The 20,618-nt window shown below is 54.6% G+C and overlaps 1 protein-coding gene across 8 annotated transcripts in view; it reads right to left on the reverse strand.

The window, feature by feature from the left end:
* The window catches only part of CD300A (CD300a molecule), a 35,997-nt gene extending 19,683 nt beyond the window's left edge, over positions 1-16,314 (reverse strand). The window contains exons 1-6 of one of the 8 annotated variants that reach the window (XR_008418908.1): positions 16,116-16,304; positions 7,664-7,779; positions 7,400-7,463; positions 4,613-5,995; positions 2,257-2,592; positions 1,425-1,590 (exon numbers count right to left, since the gene is read on the reverse strand). Coding sequence is in view for 7 of the 8 variants with exons in the window: in XM_053893393.1 (XP_053749368.1) it covers positions 1,425-1,590; positions 2,257-2,592; positions 4,613-4,673 (563 nt within the window). In the remaining variant the exon portion in view is untranslated. Of the gene's footprint in view, positions 1-1,424; positions 1,591-2,256; positions 2,593-4,612; positions 5,996-6,909; positions 7,020-7,399; positions 7,464-7,663; positions 7,780-16,115 lie in introns of those variants that run through there. The other 7 variants (XM_053893393.1, XM_053893392.1, XM_053893390.1 and 4 more) reach the window with 7 other exon arrangements.
* Positions 16,315-20,618: the final 4,304 nt, after the last annotated feature.

The following is a 20,618-nucleotide window of genomic DNA, read 5'->3' on the forward strand; positions in this document are numbered from 1 at the left end:
AATAAGGAATCTGAATGGGGGCACCTGGCTAACTCAGTCGGTAGAGCATGTGACTCTTGTTTGTGAGTTCGAGCCCCATTGGGGTATAGAGATTACTTAAAAAAAAAAAAAGAAGAATCTGAATGGCCTTTGCCCCTAGCTTGTGGAAGGGAGACTCTAAATCCTAAGGATTTCCCCAATAGTAGGCTAGCCTCTGTTATTGAAGGACCCCTCGGATCACACCTGAGTTTATGCTAAGAGATGAATGGGTCAAGACTGGGGCTGGTCACCAGAAGGCCCACCCCCATGATTATGGAGACTTGGGGCTCTGAGCCAGCCTGAAATTCAGGAAGTAGAGGGGGTCTGGGGATGGAGTTCAATCATGTGGCCGGTGATTCAACCAATCGTGCCTAGGTAATGGCATGTGCCCCGACGTGCTCTGACCCTCCTAGGAGTCAGCAGGGAAGTTCTGTGCCCAGGACCCTCCCAGATCTCACCCCATGTGTCTCTTCATTGGCTGCTTCTGGCCTTTTTCCTTTATGATAAAACCATACTCGTAAGCACTGGGCTTTCGTGCATTCTGTGAGCTATCTAGCCAATTATCAAACCCAAAAGGGTCATGGGAACCCCCAAATTCATAGCCAGTTGGCCAGAAACGTGATGGCCTGGGGATCCCCAAACTGCTGTGGCATCTGAAGTCAGGCAGTCTTATGGAACTGAGCCCTCAACCCGCGGGGTCTGTGGTAACTCCAGGTGGTGAGTGCTGGCATTGAACGGCAGGACGCAAGGTGGAGCCTGGTGAGGGAGTCTGAGATCCTCAGAAGTGGTTTACAACTACACGCGCTTTTCTCAGGAGTCTGTAAGCATTGTCGGATTCTCCTGGGGGGTTGTGACCCCAAAAGACCAAGAATCACAAGTTTAGGGGTGCTTGGGTGATTCAGTCAGTTGAGCGTCTGACTCTTGATCTCGGCTCAGGTCGTGATCTCACGGTTTGTGGGTTTGAGCCCAATGTCGGGCTCTGTGCTGACATGCAAAGCCTGCTTGAAATTCTCTCTCTCTCTCTCTCTCTGCCCCTCTTCCCCTTCAAAATAAAGAAATAAAGTTTTAAAAAAAAAGAATCACAGGTTTAGAAGGAGGAACCAAGACTCTGGAGTCATGTAAACCTGGGTGGAAGCCCCCACCCCCCCACCCCCCGCCTCCCGTAGCTACGTGACCTGGCAGATCACTTAACCTCCCTGAGCCGGCTGCGCCTACGTAACATGAGGGCGGTGACGGCCCAGGGCCCTAGTGACGTGTAGGGCATTTAGCACATCCCTGGTAGGAGCATCAGCCCTCATTAGAAGTTCCTTTCCTGCCATCCCCACCTCGAGGCTTCCCGGGCCCTGAGCAACTCCTGAGGCGAGGGCCTACCTCCAGGACAAGGGACCGGGGACAGAGGACCTCACCCCACGCCCTGGCTTTGCTGGAACTCCTCTTGGCTGCTTGCACTGTGGGTGGCTCCCATGGTGATGGGGACAGTGGGTGAGGATGAGGACGGCGTGGTCGTGATTCCAGCTGTGATTGTTGAGATCTGGGTTACAGTGATGTTTGCGGGTGGGGCGGACGTTGTTGCTGGCGCGGAAACACAAACGAGACCCGGGATAGCGCTATCGGACTCTCCCGCTACTTGCCAATACCTTTTTGGTTTGATTTCACACAAAATGCTCACTCGGGGTGGAGGCAGGACCGAGGGCCCCCCGGGGCCACAGTCTCCCTGGGGCCCGGGGCCCGGGGTACTGTGCGCCCCCAGCAGTCCTGATCCCATCCTGTGGAGGAGGGTCAGGGCCCTCCGGAGAGCCCGTAGGTCACCCCTGTGCTCCAGATTCATCCTCCTCTAGCCACAGCCTGGGATCTCTGTCTAAACTCCAAGTCTGACTGCAAGTCTGGCTGGAGGCCCCGCTATGCCCAGCACCTTCACCTTCGCCGTTTGGCCCCACCTGCCTCTCCATTCAGCTCCCACCGTCCTGTAGCATGGCTCCCTCTCTCCTTTGCACACTCTGCCTTCTCAGCTGCCCCCTCCCAAGACTGAGCAGAGGGGTCAGCTTTTCCAGGAAGCCACCCTGACTCTCTTCCTCCACCTACTACCCGCCTCATACACACACACACACACACACACACACACACACACACACACAGTTTGCTCCAAGCCTCTGATCTGCTTCCTGCCTCGACTATTCCCGCCTGAGACCCTTCAGGGGCCCTGGTGCTGGCGCTGGGGGAGGGGTGCGTACAACTCACCTGGGATCACAGACACCACAATGTGGACGGCGGGGTCTTGCAAATATCCTCCTAACCAGGACGTATCGATCCCACATCGATAAGTTCCTGCATCATCCTCTGTGAGGTTCTCCAAGGTCACTATGAAGGTGAGGTTTGCAGGATAGTCCCTGATGGATACGCGGCCGTCCCTCACTTCTTTGCTTGACTGTTTGGTCTCCAGAATTTTCCAAAAACATGGCTTTTTGCACCAGTATTTGAAATGTTCTCTTAATTGCTCTTCATATGAACACTGCACGCTCAGGGAACTCCCCAAGGTTCCCGTCATGGAGGTGGGGCCACTTATAGAGGAGCAGCCTGGAAAACACAGCCGAGTGCGGGCCCCTCACCAGATGGGCCTGGGTCAGGGGTGCCCTGGGAGTCACCCCCAAAGTTTCCCCATCTCACATTGGCCACCCCCCGTCAGCCAGAACCTTCCCTTCCTTTGCTTTTCTGTCACTCCCAAGATTTTTATCACAGCAGCCCCTTCTTCCAGACCCCAGCCTCCCTTCTGGCTGCTCATGGTCACCAAGTCCTATCCCTGAGAACCCCAGATAAACAAGTGAATCCCCCAACTCCGGAGGTCAGGAGAGGAACACACGCATATACACCCCACCCAGGAGGAAAGAAAGAGTAAGGTCAGAGCAGAAATCAGCGAATTAAGAAACAGGAACACAGTGGAGTTAGCGTATACGTTGGAAACTTGATTTTTCGTATGGAAGATACCAACATTCTAGTGATAGCCGAGTCAAGAAAAATAGGAGACGCACATACACAAGTCATAAGAAAAATAACCAAGGTAATTTACAAGCCTCTACAAACAAGTCTGTAAACTTAGATAAAACAAATGATTTCCTATGTTTTGGAAAATAGAAATTATCTCTATTGGCTGGAACGTATTTCTTTTTTTTTAATGTTTATTTATTTCTGAGAGAGAGAGACAGAGCATGAGTGGGGGAGCATGAGTGGGGGAAGGGCAGAGAGAGAGGGAGACACAGACTCCGAAGCAGGCTCCAGGCTCTGAGCTGTCAGCACACAGCCCAACTCAGGGCTTGAACTCATGCACCCCAGGATCATGGCCTGAGCCAAAGTCAGATGCTTAACCGACTGAGCCACCCAGGTGCCCCCTGTTGCTGCTGTTTTTAAAAACACTTTGTGGGGTGCCTGGGTGGCTCAGTCGGCTAAGCGTCCGACTTCAGCTCAGGTCACGATCTCGCAGTTAGTGGGTTCGAGCCCCGCGTTGGGCTCTGTGCTGACAGCTCAGAGCCTGGAGCCTGCTTCAGATTCTGTGTCTCCCTCTCTCTCTGACCCTCCCTCGTTCATGCTCTATCTCTCTCTGTCTCAAAAATAAATAAACGTTAAAAAAAAATTTAAAAAAAAAACACTTTGTAACGAGACACAAGCAGACACCTTCTTCACACTTAATGGGAAACAGTGGACACCTGCCCTCGTCAGAGACAAGTCAAGGATGGTCACTGCATCATTCTGGCTGGACCAGCCTGTGGCCGATGAGAGAAACAAACGGGACAAATGGATATCCAAAAGGAACCACGAGCTCCCACTGTAGGCAGATTCCATGAAAACACAAGGACGCCCCAGAGGGTGATGGACAGAGTAGCTGTGGGAGGGTGACCCATTGCCAAATTAATACACAAAGGGAAGAGCTTCCCCGTGGCCAACCAGTTAGCAAACGGAGTCAAAGAAAACATGCAGTTTGTAATCAAAACGACCAAGAGGATTTTAGGCATCCCAGGGACAGACCTGTCTAGGCGGTGCGTGCCTGTGTGCAGAGAGCTCCGGAGAGGCATGGAAGCCGGATCCCTGGAAACGGGAAGTCCTCTGCTCCCTGGAGAAGCTCTCCTCCCCGTGACTTCTCTGCCCTCCCCTTCCTCCCCACCACCGTCCCCTCCCCTCTGTCCCCATCTCTCTGCCTTGAGGATGCTGAGCCCCTCGCGCTGCCCTGGCTACACACACCTCAGTGCACCCCAGAGGGTGGTATTCCCGCCAGTCGTCACCCCTCCTCCACACCTGCACAAAACACACCCCCCTCCCCTCGGTGTGCTCAGCCTCAGCCGCTCTCCCACCCGCTCTGCTGCCACCTGGTCGCCCCTCCTTCTTCCTGGAATAATCCATCCGAAACTGCCCTCAAAGCCCCTTCTGGGCGCCCCAATGTGGCTCATGGAAGGTCAGGTGAATGCCCTGTCTCACGTTTCCAGGGTACGATCCATCTTACGTGGTGGACACAGGGTGCCCCTCTCCCAGTGCCCCTTCCTGTGCTCCCCTGTCCCCCACAGCCTCCCTCACCGCTGAGCCTCCCCCTCCTCGGGCAGCCCCTCACCTGGGACCCAGAGAAGCAGCAGAGCCAACGGCAGCCACACGGCCTGGTCCGGCCACCTCATCTTCTCCACACAGACGTCACCCACGGCAGTGCCAGGCGGCTTCAGGCCCCTTCAAGGAGGAGGGTCAAGTCTCCAAGGTTTCCACTTCTGCTTTTCTTTGTGCCTGCTGCTTCCTTGTTCAGTTTCTTTAGGTTCTGCTCCTAGGGCTGGTCAGAAAATGAAGGGCACAGAGGGAGCACAGCCACCGGGGATGGGGACCGGCTGAGACCCGCTCCCCCCCACCAGAACCATGCACCCTTCTACCCATCCCAGCTGTGCCACAGATGCCACAGATACTTCCAGGGGTGAGACCCCTACTCGCCCACAGCACCCCAGACCTGAGCCGCCCCTCCCATCACACCCCCAAAAGCACAAGGCCAGCTGGGCTCAGAAATTCCTTGCAGGTCCAGGCGAGCACTCAGTGGGGAGGAATCAGGGCCAGCATCCTTCTCCAGCCTTGATGAGGCCACCCCAGGGAGCTCCCCTTCTGTGAGCCTGCAGCTCAAGGCCCAGACCCCTAAGCTGGCACAGTGACCTCAGAGTCTCTGAATGGCTCTCAGTCTTAGAAACGTCTCCTCAGGCTGTGACCTTCCTTCCTGTGCAGCCCCTGCTGGTCCCAGGTCAGGGCTGGGCACAGAGTGGGCACTTAGCAAGCTTTCAGGGACCCCTCCTTCCCTGATCCACGTGGAATTCAGACTCTAAATACACACACGCACACACACCTGTATACCCTGTGACAAGTGCCCTCAGCTTACACAGAATGGCCACACGCACATAGGAAGCCAATCCTAATGTGTGACATGTCATCTGATAGCCTGCACTGAGTGCCACCCACAGGGAGCCCTGTGCCATCTCTGGAGTCCCAAGAATGCCCTTCTCTCCCTGCTCCTTTGAGGATTTTCACTTTCCTCCTCCCTTCTGGCCACAGGAGCACCTTCCCCAGGAAGCTACAAGGAACCAAGGAAACTTGTCCATTCTCCTCTGGAAGGTTCCAAGCACAGAGTGTGGTGGGCATCAGAAGAATGTCTATGGCAATGCAGTCATAGACTAGCTAAAGCTCATGAGGATTCAAGATCAAGATCTTGAACTGAACATGAAAATGTAGGAGAGGTATACTTGGTGGTTGCCTTGGTCTAATAACCACAAAGTTTCTCCAGAAATGCATATTTTCCAATTCAACCACCAAAAGACACTGCTACAGTCTTGAATGTCAAGGTTCAGAGGGGGACGCACCAGACTGAGAAGCAGGAGGCCAGGATCTCCCGTGGCTTGTCTGCTTAGCACTGGTACAACCGTTGGTAAAAATCTGTGTCTCCTGCAAAATGTCAATGATCACGGCCAATCTGTGGGAATGAACAGCATAATAATTATAAAAATACTCAAAAGTGAGGTAATAATGTCCTTAGGTCAGTTTTTTTTTTCCCCGGGGAATACATCTTTACTTTAAAGAAAGGCAGGAGGGGGGTCTCCTGGGTGGCTCGGTTGATGAAGTGTCTTATTAACCTCAGGTCATGATCTCATGGTTTGTGGGTTTGAGCCCTGCATTGAGCTTTGTGCTGACAGCTCAGAGCTTGGAGCCTGCTTTGGATTCTGTGTCTCCCTCTCTCTCTGCCCCTCCCCCACTGGCACTCACTGTCTCCCTCTCTCTCTCTCTCTCTCTCTCTCTCTCTCTCTTTCTCAAACATACATAAAAACATTTTTTTTAATTTTTTTTTTAATGTTTATTTATTTTTGAGACAGAGAGAGACAGAGCATGAATGGGGGAGGGGCAGAGAGAGAGGGAGACACAGAATCGGAAGCAGGCTCCAGGCTCTGAGCCATCAGCCCAGAGCCTGACGCGGGGCTCGAACTCATGAACCGTGAGATCGTGACCTGAGCTGAAGTCGGACGCTCAACCGACTGAGCCACCCAGGTGCCCCCATAAAAACATTTTAAAGAAAGGCAGTAGGAAGATAGGATTCAATAGAGAGATGTATGCGTCATGAATAGGCTGTGAGCTATGGAGTGTGATTCTTCTGAGGGGCACAGAGAAACATCGAGACTACTGAAAGAGGAAGGGCAGGGGCCTCGATCCCCGCCACATCCACCTTGCTGGCCCCAACCTGTCCGCAAACGCTAGGGAAGAAACGAAATGATGCAAAATTGCCACGTGATGTTAGAAAATAAGGGAAATGACGCCTTCCCCACCACCGATAACCACTAGCAGACATGATTTAGGGGAAGACCAAGGCTGAGAGCCGCAGGCCTGAGCCCCCACCTTCCCAGGAGGGGTCCTGCAGCTGCAGAACCTCTCATCAGCTTCGGAGCCTCTTCCCAGCATGGACACATGCACTCAGAGGCCAGCGGGGACAGGGGCGGACACTCTCTGGGCAGACACAGTGGCAGCAGCCTCCACACTGAGTCCTATGAACGGTAGGGGTCCCAGGAAAGATTTGGGGGTGGTTTAGCTGTGGGGCCATTCGGCAGAACTTCCCTTTCTAAGGGGGCACAATCTCAGAGCCGCCCTCTCCCTTGGGCAGTCGGTGGCTCCCATCAGTCTGCCTCTTCGTCTCCAGACCTCAAGGCCCACGGGGGTCTCTGGGAGCACCTCGCCCACTGTGGGTACCCCTCAAGGGTGGCCAACAGGCCAAGGGGCTGGGCACCGAGGGCCGCACAGCAGTTAGTGGCCACATGACTGGCTGGTGGTAGGAGGGGAGCTGACAGTTGGGCGAGCCTGGAATGAGAGGGGAGAAGAAACCAGCACCTACTATGGGACAAGTGCTTTGTCTCCAGGGGGTCAATGTTTTCGGGATTCCCGAGGCAAACAGTCCACTGTGCATGAGAGGCAGTGGGGGCGGGGCGGCCAGGAAGGAGGATGAAGCAAAGGAAACATCTGGTTGCCCAATCTGGCCCGGACTGTTTCTCCGCTGGACTCCCCGAGACTGCCCGCACCCCAGCCTCCTCCTGCCCATCTCAGGGGAAGCTACTCCAGCATGGCTGGACCCTCCAGGGTCCCAGGCAGCTTGACCAACCTATATTCCAGCGCATTCCACAGTCCCAGGGTCGCAGTCCATCACCAGCTGGTCGTAGCCTGTAACACGCTCTCTTGCTTGGCCCCGGGCATGCTGTGGTCTAGACTGAGCGGAAACTGTGGGCGAGCAGAGGAGTGTCAGTGCTGGCCAGAGGCCTGAGAGTGTTCTCTGTCCCCCAGAGGACTTCCTGGCCACAGAGCCCCTGCTCCATGAGGGTCCTCTGTAGAGAAGGTGCCTGGACCTGTAGAGAATGTCTGCACCTGCAACCTAGGGTTTTGCAGAGCTCAGCGGGAGCATCTACCTGGGGACTGCCCCTGGCTCTGCCCCGAGGGCAGCCCTGGGGCTCCGCAAAGTCCCAGTCGTAAGGACGGGATCAGCAGCTGCGGGAGGGGACATGGGTCATTCCTTCATCTTCGACCTCCTCCATCGTTCCAGGCTGCAGTCAAGCCATCCCCTCAGAAGACATCCCTGCCTCCTCCAGGCCCCTCTGAGCCCCCTCCTGCATCCCCGGCCCCTGCAAAGTCTGGTTCTGGGTTTGCTCACCCATGCTGGGGTGACACTGAATGCCTCCCTTCTCATGGTAAGACTCCATGGAAGCAGGGCCCCCGCAGCCCCAGGTTCATGTGCCCACCATGTTGCCCAGGGAAGGAAAACCAGATCTGGGGACAGATAACAGGGAAGCCAGGGCACCAGGGCCCCTCTCGTCCTCTTGCCAAACTCCATCCTCAGGAAGAAGAAAGGGCTAGAGCTTAAAACGGTGTGAGCATGTGATCATCCATCCAGCTGAGCACTTAAGACTTGTGCCCTTACCCTAAACTACTGCTCAACAGAAACTAGGCGCAAGCAGAGGCCAGCAGCCTGCACACCGGGCAGGGAAGACAGGGGCAGCATCCAGGGCTCTGTGACCGTCCTCTGCCAATCCCCCCAGGGACACACAAAGCTGGCGGGTGGGTAGGGGCAGCCTCCCCCAGCACCGGCCTCGTGTGTCTCCTGAATCACAGCTGATAACCTGGGAGGTGGGTGCAACAACCCCAAGCTCTGTGGGCCATACTACAACTGTCGAGTGGGTAACTGCTCGGGGCAGGGGGAGAGTGAGTTCTAGAAGGCAGTGGAGGGCACCAAACTGCTGACCCAGGAGTGTAATGGGGAAGAGGATGTTGGGCCCCCGAGTCCTCCCTCCCCCGGCCTCCCCCCTACCCATCACCACCTTCTGCTTCTTCCTCCTTCCTCTCCCAAGAGCAGCCCCAGGCCTCTTTCCATGTAGAATGACACCAGACGAACCTAAAACAGTCTCTGGGGGCTCTTGCCCCTGCGCTGACAGGGGGTGGGTGGGGATGGGATGAACCTGCAAACCATCCATTCAGAAACTTCTAAAATTGGCTTGGGAAGGGGCACATTTGGCCTCGAGCTTGAATATCTGAGTGTCTGACACTCTGGGAATAACCCCAACTCAGGAAGGTCAGACGCTTCTTCAAACACATGCACACACACCCCTGTAACCACCTTGACCGCTCCACTCCCCCCACCCCACCGCTGCCTCCCAGCTCATCTGTCCGTCACACAGCAGCCTTCCTACAGGCATTTCCAGAAGCTGGTAGAATGTGTGTGTTTCAAAGGGCCACCTCAGGCCAGCCCAGAGCTCGTGGCACCTTGCCGTGGGTGAGGGCGAGCTATAGACATGGCCACGCCTGTTCTGACACAGCAGGTGAGTGTTACACGCGCCGCCCGTCCGCAGAGGTGAAGCCAAATGTGTTGCCTCAACTTGCCTGCATCTCGTGTGTTCTTTTTAATTTCTTTCCGGTTTTCTGTGCCTCCCTGAGAGCCAGAGAGGTCTGGCCATTTCCATTTTCTGAGTCACTTAGTATATTACAAAATGAAGAGAGTCCAAAAGAGTATTAAAGAAAATTAGACATTTAGCAATTCGAGGCTTTTGACATGCAGCACATGCACACGTACATGCGCACACACACACGCGGCAAGAAATGGAACTGTTCCTCAGTTATGAGGTTTATAAAAATATTAACTCACAGTGTGGGCTGGTGGTGGGACCCAGGTGCAGAGCAATGGGAAAGATACCTTCTCTCCTTCCCAGCAGGGGATGTCCCATAAACTGTGACTTTAAGAACCAACTCACTTAGCTCAAGCCCCGCTTCAGGTGAATCCCACTTCTCTCCCTCTCCCTCTGTTTCTCTGCTCCTCACTCACTTGTGCACTCTCTTTCTCAAAAAAAAAAAAAAAAAAAGAAGAAGAAGAATTGACCATATAGAACTTCGGGGCGTCTGGGTGGCTCAGTCAGTTGAGTGTCCAACTTCGGCTCAGGTCATGATCCCATGGTTTGTGGGTTTGAGCCCCGTGTGGGTCTTTGTACTAAAAGCATGAAGCCTGCCTCGGATTCTCTGTCTCCCTCTCTTTCTGCCCCTTTCCTACTTACACATACTCTCTCTCTCTCTCTCTCTCTCTCTCAAAAATGAATAAGCGTTTAAAAATTTTTTTAAAAGGAACCAACTCACTTAGGAATAATGTCAATCCTATCCAGATGGCCAACAGGCACATGAAAAGATGCTCAACGTTGCTCCTCATCAGGGAAATACAAATCAAAACCACACTCACATACCACTTCACGCCAGTCAGAGTGGCTAAAATGAATAAATCAGGAGACTATAGTTGCTGGCGAGGATGTGGAGAAATGGGAACCCTCTCGCACTGTTGGTGGGAATGCAAACTGGTGCAGCCGCTCTGGAAAACAGTGTGGAGGTTCCTCAAACAATTAAAATAGATCTAACCTATGACCCAGCAATAGCACTGCTAGGAATTTATCCAAGGGATACAGGAGTGCTGATGCACAGGGGCACTTGTACTCCAATGTTTATAGCAGCACTTTCAACAATAGCCCAATTATGGAAAGAGCCTAAATGTCCATCAACTGATGAATGGATAAAGAAATTGTGGTTTATATACACAATGGAATACTACTTGCCAATGAGAAAGAATGAAATCTGGCCTTTTATAGCAACGTGGATGGAACTGGAGAGTGTTCTGCTAAGTGAAATAAGTCATACAGAGGAAGACAGATACCATATGTTTTCACTCTTACATGGATCCTGAGAAACTTAGCAGAGGACCATGGGGGAGGGGAAGGGGGGAAAATTATAGAGAGGGAAGGAGGCAAACCAGGAGGAGTCTTAAAAACTGAGAATAAACTGAGGGTTGATGGGGGTTGGGAGGGAGGGGTGGGTGGGTGATGGGTATTGAGGAGGGCACCTGTTGGGATGAGCACTGGGTGTTGTATGGAAACCAATTTGACAATAAATTTCCTACCAAAAAAAAAAAGGAATAATGTCAATCCTAAGTTTGAAGAAATGCTCTAACAAAATTGGGTTCTGGTAATGGTCGTACAACTGTAAATTTACTAATAATTATTGAAGCACACATATAAAATGAGTAAATGTTACAGCATGATACCTAAATTTTTAAAAAACAAATTTAAAGCCCGTTGTGGCTATGAGCCCACAGGCCTTCTGTCCACCACCTCCCCACCCCCATCTTGACCTGTGTATGTCCTTCTTCTTGATTTTTTATTCCCTCATCTGCCCCAATCTCCCTCAGATCCTTCCTGGTGCTGATCAGATGTTAGCATTTCAAAGAGCTGGTTCCCTCCTTCCTGTAAAGTGAAAGGAAACGGGGAAGGCTGTCAACGAATCAAGTACCAAAGTAGCTAAAAACTTCCACAAGAGGGAGTGGTTGTCTCTATCTCTCCCAAGGAAGCGAGGAACCACGTGGAGTAGTGGCTGGGCCGCTTGTCAGCAGTGCTGAAGGCAAGATCCGCTGCCCTGGCCTGGCCTCTGGTATGCCCAACTCATTCCTATCCGGCTCCACTGCACCCTGAATCCCGACACCTTCCATGCTTCCACTCCTGACTGCACCCACCTCCCCACCCCCCCCACCCCCCGCCCCGCCACTGGCTGCACCTTGGCTCTACCCCAGTCCGGCCCTGCCTGTCTGTTCTATCTCTGGTTGGCCCCTGGGGACACATGAGGGCCCTAGAGAATGAGGTAGTGGAGTAGGGAGTGAGCACGGGCTGGAGAGAGTAGGGCTGGGGTAGGTCCGATGGCCAAACCTGGCTTTAGAGCAGGCAAGCTGTTGGACCAGGGAAGTCCGACAGTCCTGGTCCTAATTCCCAAGGTGGCTGGAACTAGGGAACACAAATCAGGCAGCGGGTCCCAGCAGGCCAGAGGCAGTGCAGTCTGCTTCCAATAGGGAGGTTGCTCTCCCTAGAACCCAGGTAAATCCAGAACTGAGCGGCCGAGCAGCCCTTATCGCCACCCAGGGGTGGTTGTCTGAACTGCCGGCTTTCCTGGACGGTAACGTTGTTCCTATCTCTGCAAACCAGGAAGTGGAGAGGTTTCCGTACACACATCCAGGCGTGTGGCATTGATCCTTCCAGATCCTCCAGCCAATAGACCAGGAGCGAGGGGAAGGCTCCAGCCCCTTGGAAAGAAAGTGTGGGGGCTTCTGAGAAGCAGGGGGTCCCTCTGTGGCGGAGGAGGGACAGGGGAAGGGAGGAGGGGGAGAAGTATGGAGAAGGGAACAGACAGAGAGCCCAGCTCTCAGACCAGGCCGCACAGGAGGGCTGGCGGATGCTGGAACTCAGGCTCTGGGGTCTCTCGGGTGCCTGGTTCCCAGCCAGTGAGACCCAGGGGACGCTCAGATGCCCAACCAGACAGTCAGCTGAGGTTCACCTGGGACTGCCCAGCTGCCTGTTAGGTTGAGCAGGCTGGTTATAGAAGGGGGCAGGGCTGAGGCTGCAGGTGGGGGAGGGCAGCAGCCTCACCTCTGGGACTGAGAAGGCAGAGGCCGGAACGCATCAACCTCCCTGCCCTCTACCGTAAAGCTCTGGGGTCAAGGCCCACGTACTCTAAGGCTCCCTGCTGACAGGAACTCCCTTCTGAATGTGTGTTTTGGCCACAGTTGAGGAAGAGACCCAAGATGAGACCTTCAGTGCTGCGGAGTTTCCAGCTCTAGAAAATAGGAAGCTTGGCTTTTGTGGTGGGTGGCTTCAGGGGTCCGAGTGCATGAGCCTGTCTGTGCAGGGAGGGGATGGGATGTGGAAGAAACAGCGCTTGGGGAGCCCGTCAGTGAAGCAGAAAGAGGTGTAATCCTGAGACAGCTTTCCAGCCCTACGGACCGCATTGGTTTATGCAAAAGCTGGGGTTCTCAACCGTGGATGAACATCAGACTCGCCTGGGGAGCTTTTTAAAAAAATACCCATGCCCGGGCCACCTTTCCAATCTCCTTCCCCTTTTCCCCACCCAGGTGCACCTTGAGGTTCTGACTCAGTTGATTTGAGCGGAGCCCTGGGACTGCCCACACGTGCTGAGGAAGAGGGAGGGTGTGGGAGGTGGGATGCTGCAGAAGAGAGCAAGAAGTTTAAGACAAACCCTGGATGCACCCAGGAGCAGAGTTGTAACTCAGAAATCAGCTGTGCATTTGATTTCAGGGAGCCACTCTCTAACCCCTGGATCACCAAAACTCTCTCCACAGACAGGGCGTTTGCACAAGGGAACTCGACATAACAACAAAGCCCCAAGGCTGTGGGATCTGGTGTCCCAGCCCCAATCCTTCCGCAAGATCAGACCCACAGAGTTGGCTCTGAAAGTAAATGGATGCTGACCGACAGTGACGACGAGCAGGGACTCTGGGTCTCACGGCCTGACTTTGAATCTCAGTCCTGCCACTGACAAGCTGTGTGATCTTGGCTGAGTTATTAACCTCTCTGAGCCTCAGCTTGTCCACCTGTATGTAAGACGGGGACAATGATGGCACTACTCCCCAGTATCCACGCTCCATAAAGTTTTGAGGTTGCTGTCTACACTGGCTTTATCACATCATCATCATCCTGCTGTGTTGGGGAGGGGGGTGGGGGGGGAGTGAAGTGAGCCTCAGCCTGTGCCTCTTCCTTAATATCCAAAGCCAACAGAAGAGCTTCCTGGTCCTCACTCTTCTACAGAGGGCTAGGACAAGTCCCTTCAGGTTGACTGTTCCAGCCAAGGTCTGAGACACTGCCATGCTTCTGAACCCACCAGAGGGCACTCTATGCCCAGTTCATTGGTTTATTTGACAGCTACTTAAGGACTACCTACATTGTGCAAAGCGCTGGTCCCGAAGATAGGGACAAGAAGATAAAACCATGATAATTCTCCTTTCTGGGGAGTTCAGAGTTTGGTGGGTAGCACATAAAAAAAGACAGGAAAACAAAGGATTGCCTTAAAAGGTAGAAATGATACTCAAGTCAAGGCAAAAATCCCAGTGGCCAGGGTGGGAAAGGGCCTCTCCCTTCTATCAGACACAAGAAACAGTGCAGACAAGTGGCCTGGGGGTCCTGGATCCCAGCTCTGTGACCCTGCCCACATCAGTCAGTCCCGTTTGATTTCTGTCCTCCAAGAATTCTGGGAGAAGGATGAAGAGTCCTTGAAAATTCCAGAAGGATGTCCAGCCTGACCCCAAAGAGAGCCTCAGTCCGTGGGACGACAGGCCTTAGGTCATCTGGCTCCTCCCCTTTCTACCTCACACACCCTGCCCCCCAAGGCAGTCCCCACCAGGTGATTGCAAGTTTCCCCGCACTGTGGGCCAGTCACCCAGCTGTCCCAACGCTCCCAAGCAGCCTTCACAGGACCCTCAGGGGAGTCAGGAGTGGGGACAGTATATAGCTTATCTGGGTTTCCACCACAGGGCCCCAGGCTTGGTTAACTGTCACAGCCACTGGGGTCCCAGTTAGGAATACAGATTTCTGGGGCTCATCTCAGACCTCCTGCATCCAGATTCTCCAAGGCTGGGACTGGGAATCTGTCATTTCAACAAGCCGCCCAAGATGATACCTACAATCAAACAAGATTAGGAAGCTCTACCATGCAGAATTGGGATGCTTGGGATTCTACTTGTGCTCAGAGGCGGGGGATAGGCTAAGCTAGATTAGGACAGGACAGGACAGGACAGGACTGTGCCTTGCACTTCCCAGCCAACTCCATAATATTTGCTGAATGACATAAGCCAGTGCAAGTGGACTTAAAGAGCTCTCTGGCATGAACGTGTGCAGGGTACAGAGACAGGAAGCCCTACAGCTTCCCCCAGACAGCCTCTGGATTTCCCTTGGCTCCCGGAAGAGGTCGGGGACATGTCCCATCCAGAAGGAGGGCCTTGGAGTCCTGGTGAAGAGTTCCCTGCTGCACTCACTGTGCCTCTACATCCTTGAGCATCAGAAGTATTTGTTAAAGCATCGTGTGAGCAACAGAAAAGTATCTAATGGTTGTGGCAGTCCAGATCCTTTCAAAGCTGTGTTACAAATAGTTCAGGGGAAATTTTTAAAGAAGGAGAGAAAGAAGGAAAGAAAGAAAGAAGAAAGAAAGAAAGAAAGAAAGAAAGAAAGAAAGAAAGAAAGAGGGAGGGGAGGGAGGGAGGAAGGAAGAGAGAGAAGGAAGGAAGGAAGGAAGGAAGGAAGGAAGGAAGGAAGGAAGGAGGGAGGGAGGAAAGAAGGAAGGAAGGGGCGTCTGAATGACTCAGTCAGTTCAGCTTCCAACTTTTGGTTTTGGCTCAGGTCATGATCTTGTAGTTTCTTGACTTTGAGCTCCCTCCACCCCCCCCCCCCCAACCTTGGGCTCTGGGCTGGCAGCATGGAGCCTGCTTGGGATTCTCACTCTCCCTCTCTCTCTCTGCCCCTCCCCCACTCACATGCGCTTTCTCTCTCTCTCTCTCTCTCTCTCTTTCAAAACCAATTAACTTTTTAAACTTTTTTTTAAAAATTAAAAGAAAAAGAAAAGAATAGTTCCAGCACAGGATGGGATGGCTCAGGCCACCTTTGTGTCACGGGTGAGGTTGTGGCCAGCACGATCCTGGTTTACAGCCTGGCAGTTCCCCCTGTCACCGACTGTGCGTTGGGAGGAGGGACTGGGAGACCCCAGTGAAGGAGAAGTAAAGCCCAGGAGAGAAGGTGGAGATGACGAGGTTAGGGCCTCTCTAAGGATTTCAAGATTTAAAATCTGCACGTGGAGGAAGGTCCTAAAGGAATGACCATCAGAAAGATAAAACACAGGGAAGAAACAACAACAACAACAACAACAACAACAACAACAACAAAGATAAAACGCAGAACTTCTAGGATTAGTGTCAAGATTATTCCAAGAAGCCCTGACTCTGTCCCCAGGTCCCCCGCTCCTGGCCGGCCAAAGGGTGGTCAGAAAACCTTCCCTGGTCATAGTTGGGACAGCCGAGGCAGGATGGCCACCTGAAAAGGCATTTCCTTGGCGTCCAGTACCCGGGAATGCCGGGGTGGGGGACCTCCCTCCCACCCTGCAAGGCTGAACTTCCTTGAGGACCCCGATGAGCCAGAAACCAGTCAGGAGGACTAGCTGTCCCTCTTGCCCTCCAGTGGGAACACGACACTGCATTTGGGTGTTACCTCTGGCTCGTGTGTCCTAGGAAGACAGGATTCTCCAACCTCCTCCCAGGTGGTCTTAGGCCCAGACGGGCTGGTGCTGCTCACTCCTGGGGGTGGCTGAGGCAGCGGTGTCTCTGTGCCCCGAGGTGGGCAGGTGCCCATGGCTTTTATGGCTTCCCTAGGGGACGACTGTGGGCCCATGGTGACATCCAATCACAGCTCTGTTGCCTCATCTGGGATGCTGGGGGACAGATGCTTTTATAGAAACATGAAAGACAAGAAAGCACACTGTCTAAACGGAGGGACTTCACTCTCCCCGTTTGCTCCTTGCCCGCCCACCCTTGACCCAGATCTGTAGCCCATATCTGGGAAGGGGGCACACGGATCTCAATGTTCTTGGCCCATGGACAACAGATACTTGTCGCCGCTTATTAATACCATCTGCTTTCCTAGGGGTGGGGAAGAATCTCAACCTGGTGCCAGGGAGACTCAGCCCCCGTGTGGGGGTGCCCCATCGTCCTCCCAAGAGAACCAAGACTGCGTTTGTGAATGATACGCTCCACGGCCTTTCCCCAGGGCCCTCTGCATTCCTCAAGTGGCCTTGGTTACTGCCTGCGCCGACAGGCCCACCCCCTTCCCACCTCGCCCAAGAACCCCAGCTGTTAGGGGCCGAATTCCCTCCCAACCCCATTCCCTATGGTGAAGTCCTAGTACCTCAGAATGGGACCTGATTTGGAGATGGGGGTCTTTACAGGAATAAGGTACAGTGAGGTCATTAGGGCAGGACTTAATCCAGTATGACTGGTGTCCTTATAAAAAGGGGACATTTGGACACAGAGACACACATAGAGGAAAGATAACGTGAAGAGCCACAGGGACAAGATGGCCATCTGTAAGCTCAGGAAAGACGCCGGGACGGACCCTTCATTTGGGGAACCTCGGAAGGAGCCAACTCTGCTGACACCTTGATTTCGGACCTCCAAACTCCAGAACCGAGAGGACAGAACACATTTCTGTTGTGTAAACCACTGGGTCTGTGGTGCCTTGTTAGATGGCCCGCACAGATACACCAGGTTCCCTGCCCACTGGTCCCTAAGGGGAAGGGAACTTCTGATGACTCAGACCCCCCCCCCCCAACTTCCATGACCCTGACCAAGGGAGAGACGCTCATCCAGCTCAGGCTGCCCCCTCCGCTCCACACTGGGATCTGAGACACAGCCTCTCCCATGTGAGCCCCCATCTCCCAACATGGGTACACAGATACTTGCACACACAGGGTGTGGCTTTGTCCTCGCAGCCTGAGAACAAGACGGCACCTGATGAGTAGCTGCAGAATTCACGCAGAGGGTGGACAGCCCCTCCCAGAGATCCCCGGGGCAGGTGTGTGGCTGAAGTGCCCCGGGAGGTGGGGTTCACGGATCCCCGAGGAGGAGGGAGAATTGTGTGCTGGAGTTCAAGGTGGGACCTGACGTTCATGAGCGTGATGGCAGGGAGCAGCCTTTAATAAACATTGAGGAAGGACTGATGAGCGAATGAATGAGTGAGTCAGAAGTCATTCCCACGTCTGTATTCTCTGCAAATCTAACTCAGTGTCCTCAGAACTGCAGCTACTGAGCAAGGTTGGGGTGGGGAGTGGGCGTGGAGGCGGGGGTCCCATGCACCTACATGCCATGAACACATTCTGCCTTACCGGGCCCTCCATCTACAACCTCCTCAAAAGTCCTCCCAAGGGGAGAATGCTCTGGAAAAAAAAAAAAAAGAAAAAAAAAAAAACAGAGGCAGGGTGAAAGCTGCCTATTTTTCTCGGAGGGCGGGGCGTGAGAGGTGCAGCCAAGGACGGCTGAGGTCTGGCGGTTGTGAAGGGTGAGCACTGACAATACCAGTGGGTGGGGTCACGTCCGGGGAGTGGGGAATGCTACAAGGTGAGCTCACCTTGGGGTTCCTTTTCTTTTCTCACATCAATTTTTTTAAAAATACACAATTTATTCTCATGGAGAAGGAAAGAGGAAGGGGAAGGAGGGAGGGATAGAAGGAGGGAGCAAGAAAACAGTCAAAAGTTCTCCTGACCTTCACGAGCCTGGCCCCGGTGACCCACCCCCTCCACTTTACACTGGTATGGGGACTTGTGACTCTCTGTTTTGTTTTTAAAGTTTATTTATTTATTTTGAGAGACAGCATGAGCAAGGGAGGCACAGAGAGAGGGGCAGAGAGACAGAATCCCAAGCAGGCTCCGCGCTGTCAGCTGAAACCAAGAGTCGGACTCTTAACCGACTGAGCCACCCAGGCGCCCCTGACTCCTTGTGCAAATACAGGTAGATATGAATATCTATGAGGAGGGGCCACTGTTAAAACCTTCCCCTCTAAGTATGGGATTGGATTCTTTTGGAAACTCTACTTTGCGTGGGGGATGGGGGGCAGATGCTGCTGGAATCTGATGCCAACATCTTGATGTTGAGGCCATCTTGATGACCACCCCCAAACAGCCCTGGTTAAGGAACAGAACGAATCTTCTCCAGCTGGGACTGATTTATTTCTGTCCTTTAAAACCCTGCTCCCCTACCTGGCCCCCCAACCTCCATGTGTGTGCACATGCATGCTCGTGTATGTGCGTGTGTGTGTGTGTGTGTGTGTGAGAGAGAGAGAGAGAGCCTGGTTTTTGCCTCCCCTGTGGAAAGAGAGACTGAGCCCTGCCACATCTGGTCGGCCCCCAAGAGTCCACATCTGAACCCCAGCTGACCAGGATGCTCCCTTAACCCTCAGACCTGACAGCCCCTGGGCTTGGTTGGTGGCCTCAGCCCACTGCGTCCCCTCCCCCACCTCCTCTCCACCAACCCCTGAGGCTGCCTGACTGACACAGACACACCCTGTCTCTTTCTGGTGCCCAACTACCGGCTGCTACAGAGGAACACCGAGTTCACCGAGTTTCTCTGTCCCTGGTCTCCGCCAGCACTCACATCAGGGCAGGGGCCAGAAGGTGTTTGCACAGCGAGCGGAGCAGGCTGGTCACCATGCTGCCCAAATGCTGTCAGGCCAGCGGTCACAGTCCCTAGGTTGGCCACAGGCATCTGTAAACCCTCGTGGAGAAGGGGATCCAGGAATGCTGTCCCAGAGACCCCGCTGGCAGAAGTCCCGGCTCAGGACCCCCTGCTCTGTGGGCAGCAGGATCCACGGCCACTGTAATACCCCAGGGGAGTGTTTCTCAACCCAAGCCAGTGTGCCCCCAGGTGACACTGGGCGATGTCTGGGGATATTTTTGGTTGTCACAACTAGGGGGATGGTGATGATACTGAGTATCTGGCAGGTAGAGGCCAGGGATGCTAGCATCCTACAATGCACATGGCAGCACCCACCACAAAGAACGATCCGGGCCCAATGTCAGTGGTTTGAGGCTCAGAAACTCTGTTCTGGAGGCAGCCCCGAGGCCGCGATGGTGCTCCCAGCGCGCGGGGCCCCATCGCAACCCGCAATGCAAAGGTAATGAGCCCAGCGCTCCTCCCGGAAGGGATTCCGCCTCGTGGGGACAAAGACCTACTTGCCTGGGCCCCGGCTTCGTTCAGGGCCCAGAGACACCGGGATGACCGCGACAGGTATTGGCCTGCGTCTGGGGCCGAACAGACCGGGAGGGCACAGGAAAAAAGTCACAAAGGACTGCAATCACGGGAGGGGAGGCTGAGCGGAAGCAGAGGGTCTGGGCCAGGCCCCCGGGCTGGGGAGGGGCCACGCTACCGCCCACTCCCAGCTGGCGGTGGAAGCGGAGCCAGCCGGTCGGGGCCGGCTCGTCCCGGCGGAGGGGGATCGGGTTGCAGGGAGGTCGGGGCGGGGCGCGGGAGGCGGCCTGGGGTTGGCTGGGGGCGGCCCCCGCGAGAGTGACGTCAGAGCCCCGAGTCGGTCCCCACCCCCACGTCCCAGCACGCCAGGTGGGTTGGGTGCGGTGGCGGCGGCGGCCGACTGCGTTCGGGAGCCGGCGCCTTCCGCCTGGAGCCCCGGAGGGCAGGGCCGCGGCGGGAGCGCTCGGCTAACGGCTCCCTAAAACCTTCGCAGGCCCCCGGCCCCGCCGGATGCTGAAGCCTTCGTGCTCACTCTGGGCGGCCGGGTCGGAATCGGGCGCCCCCGGCCGTGGCTTGAAGGGGCCTGGGGACCGAGCGGAAAGCCACTGGGATTCGGGCCCCCGCATCTCTGTTCCAGGGACAGTCCTGCGTGCACCCAGTTCTGCGCCAGACCTTGAGGACGCGAGGGCGCCCCCTCAGCACAGCGTGTGCTTTGGGGTCACCTCTCAAACTGCCGGGGGCCTCACCTCCACGGCTTAAGCAGAGCTGGAGGCTCGGGGTCCATTTTACAGATGAGGAAAGTGAGGCAGAGTCAGAGGAGCCAGTAAGAACCAGGTCCCACCTGAGGAGCGTGGAGCCGTGTTGGGGGGCGGGGAGCGGCCGCTGGTGGAAGCGTGATCCACCTGCCTAAGGCCGACCGACCGGTACGGATCCAGGAGGGACCCCGCTGCCACCACATCCACTTCAGCCCTCGCGT

Source organism: Panthera pardus, unplaced genomic scaffold (genome assembly GCF_024362965.1).
Source record: "Panthera pardus isolate Hobbes unplaced genomic scaffold, ASM2436296v1 HiC_scaffold_3, whole genome shotgun sequence".
Classification (NCBI taxonomy): Eukaryota; Metazoa; Chordata; class Mammalia; order Carnivora; family Felidae; genus Panthera; species Panthera pardus.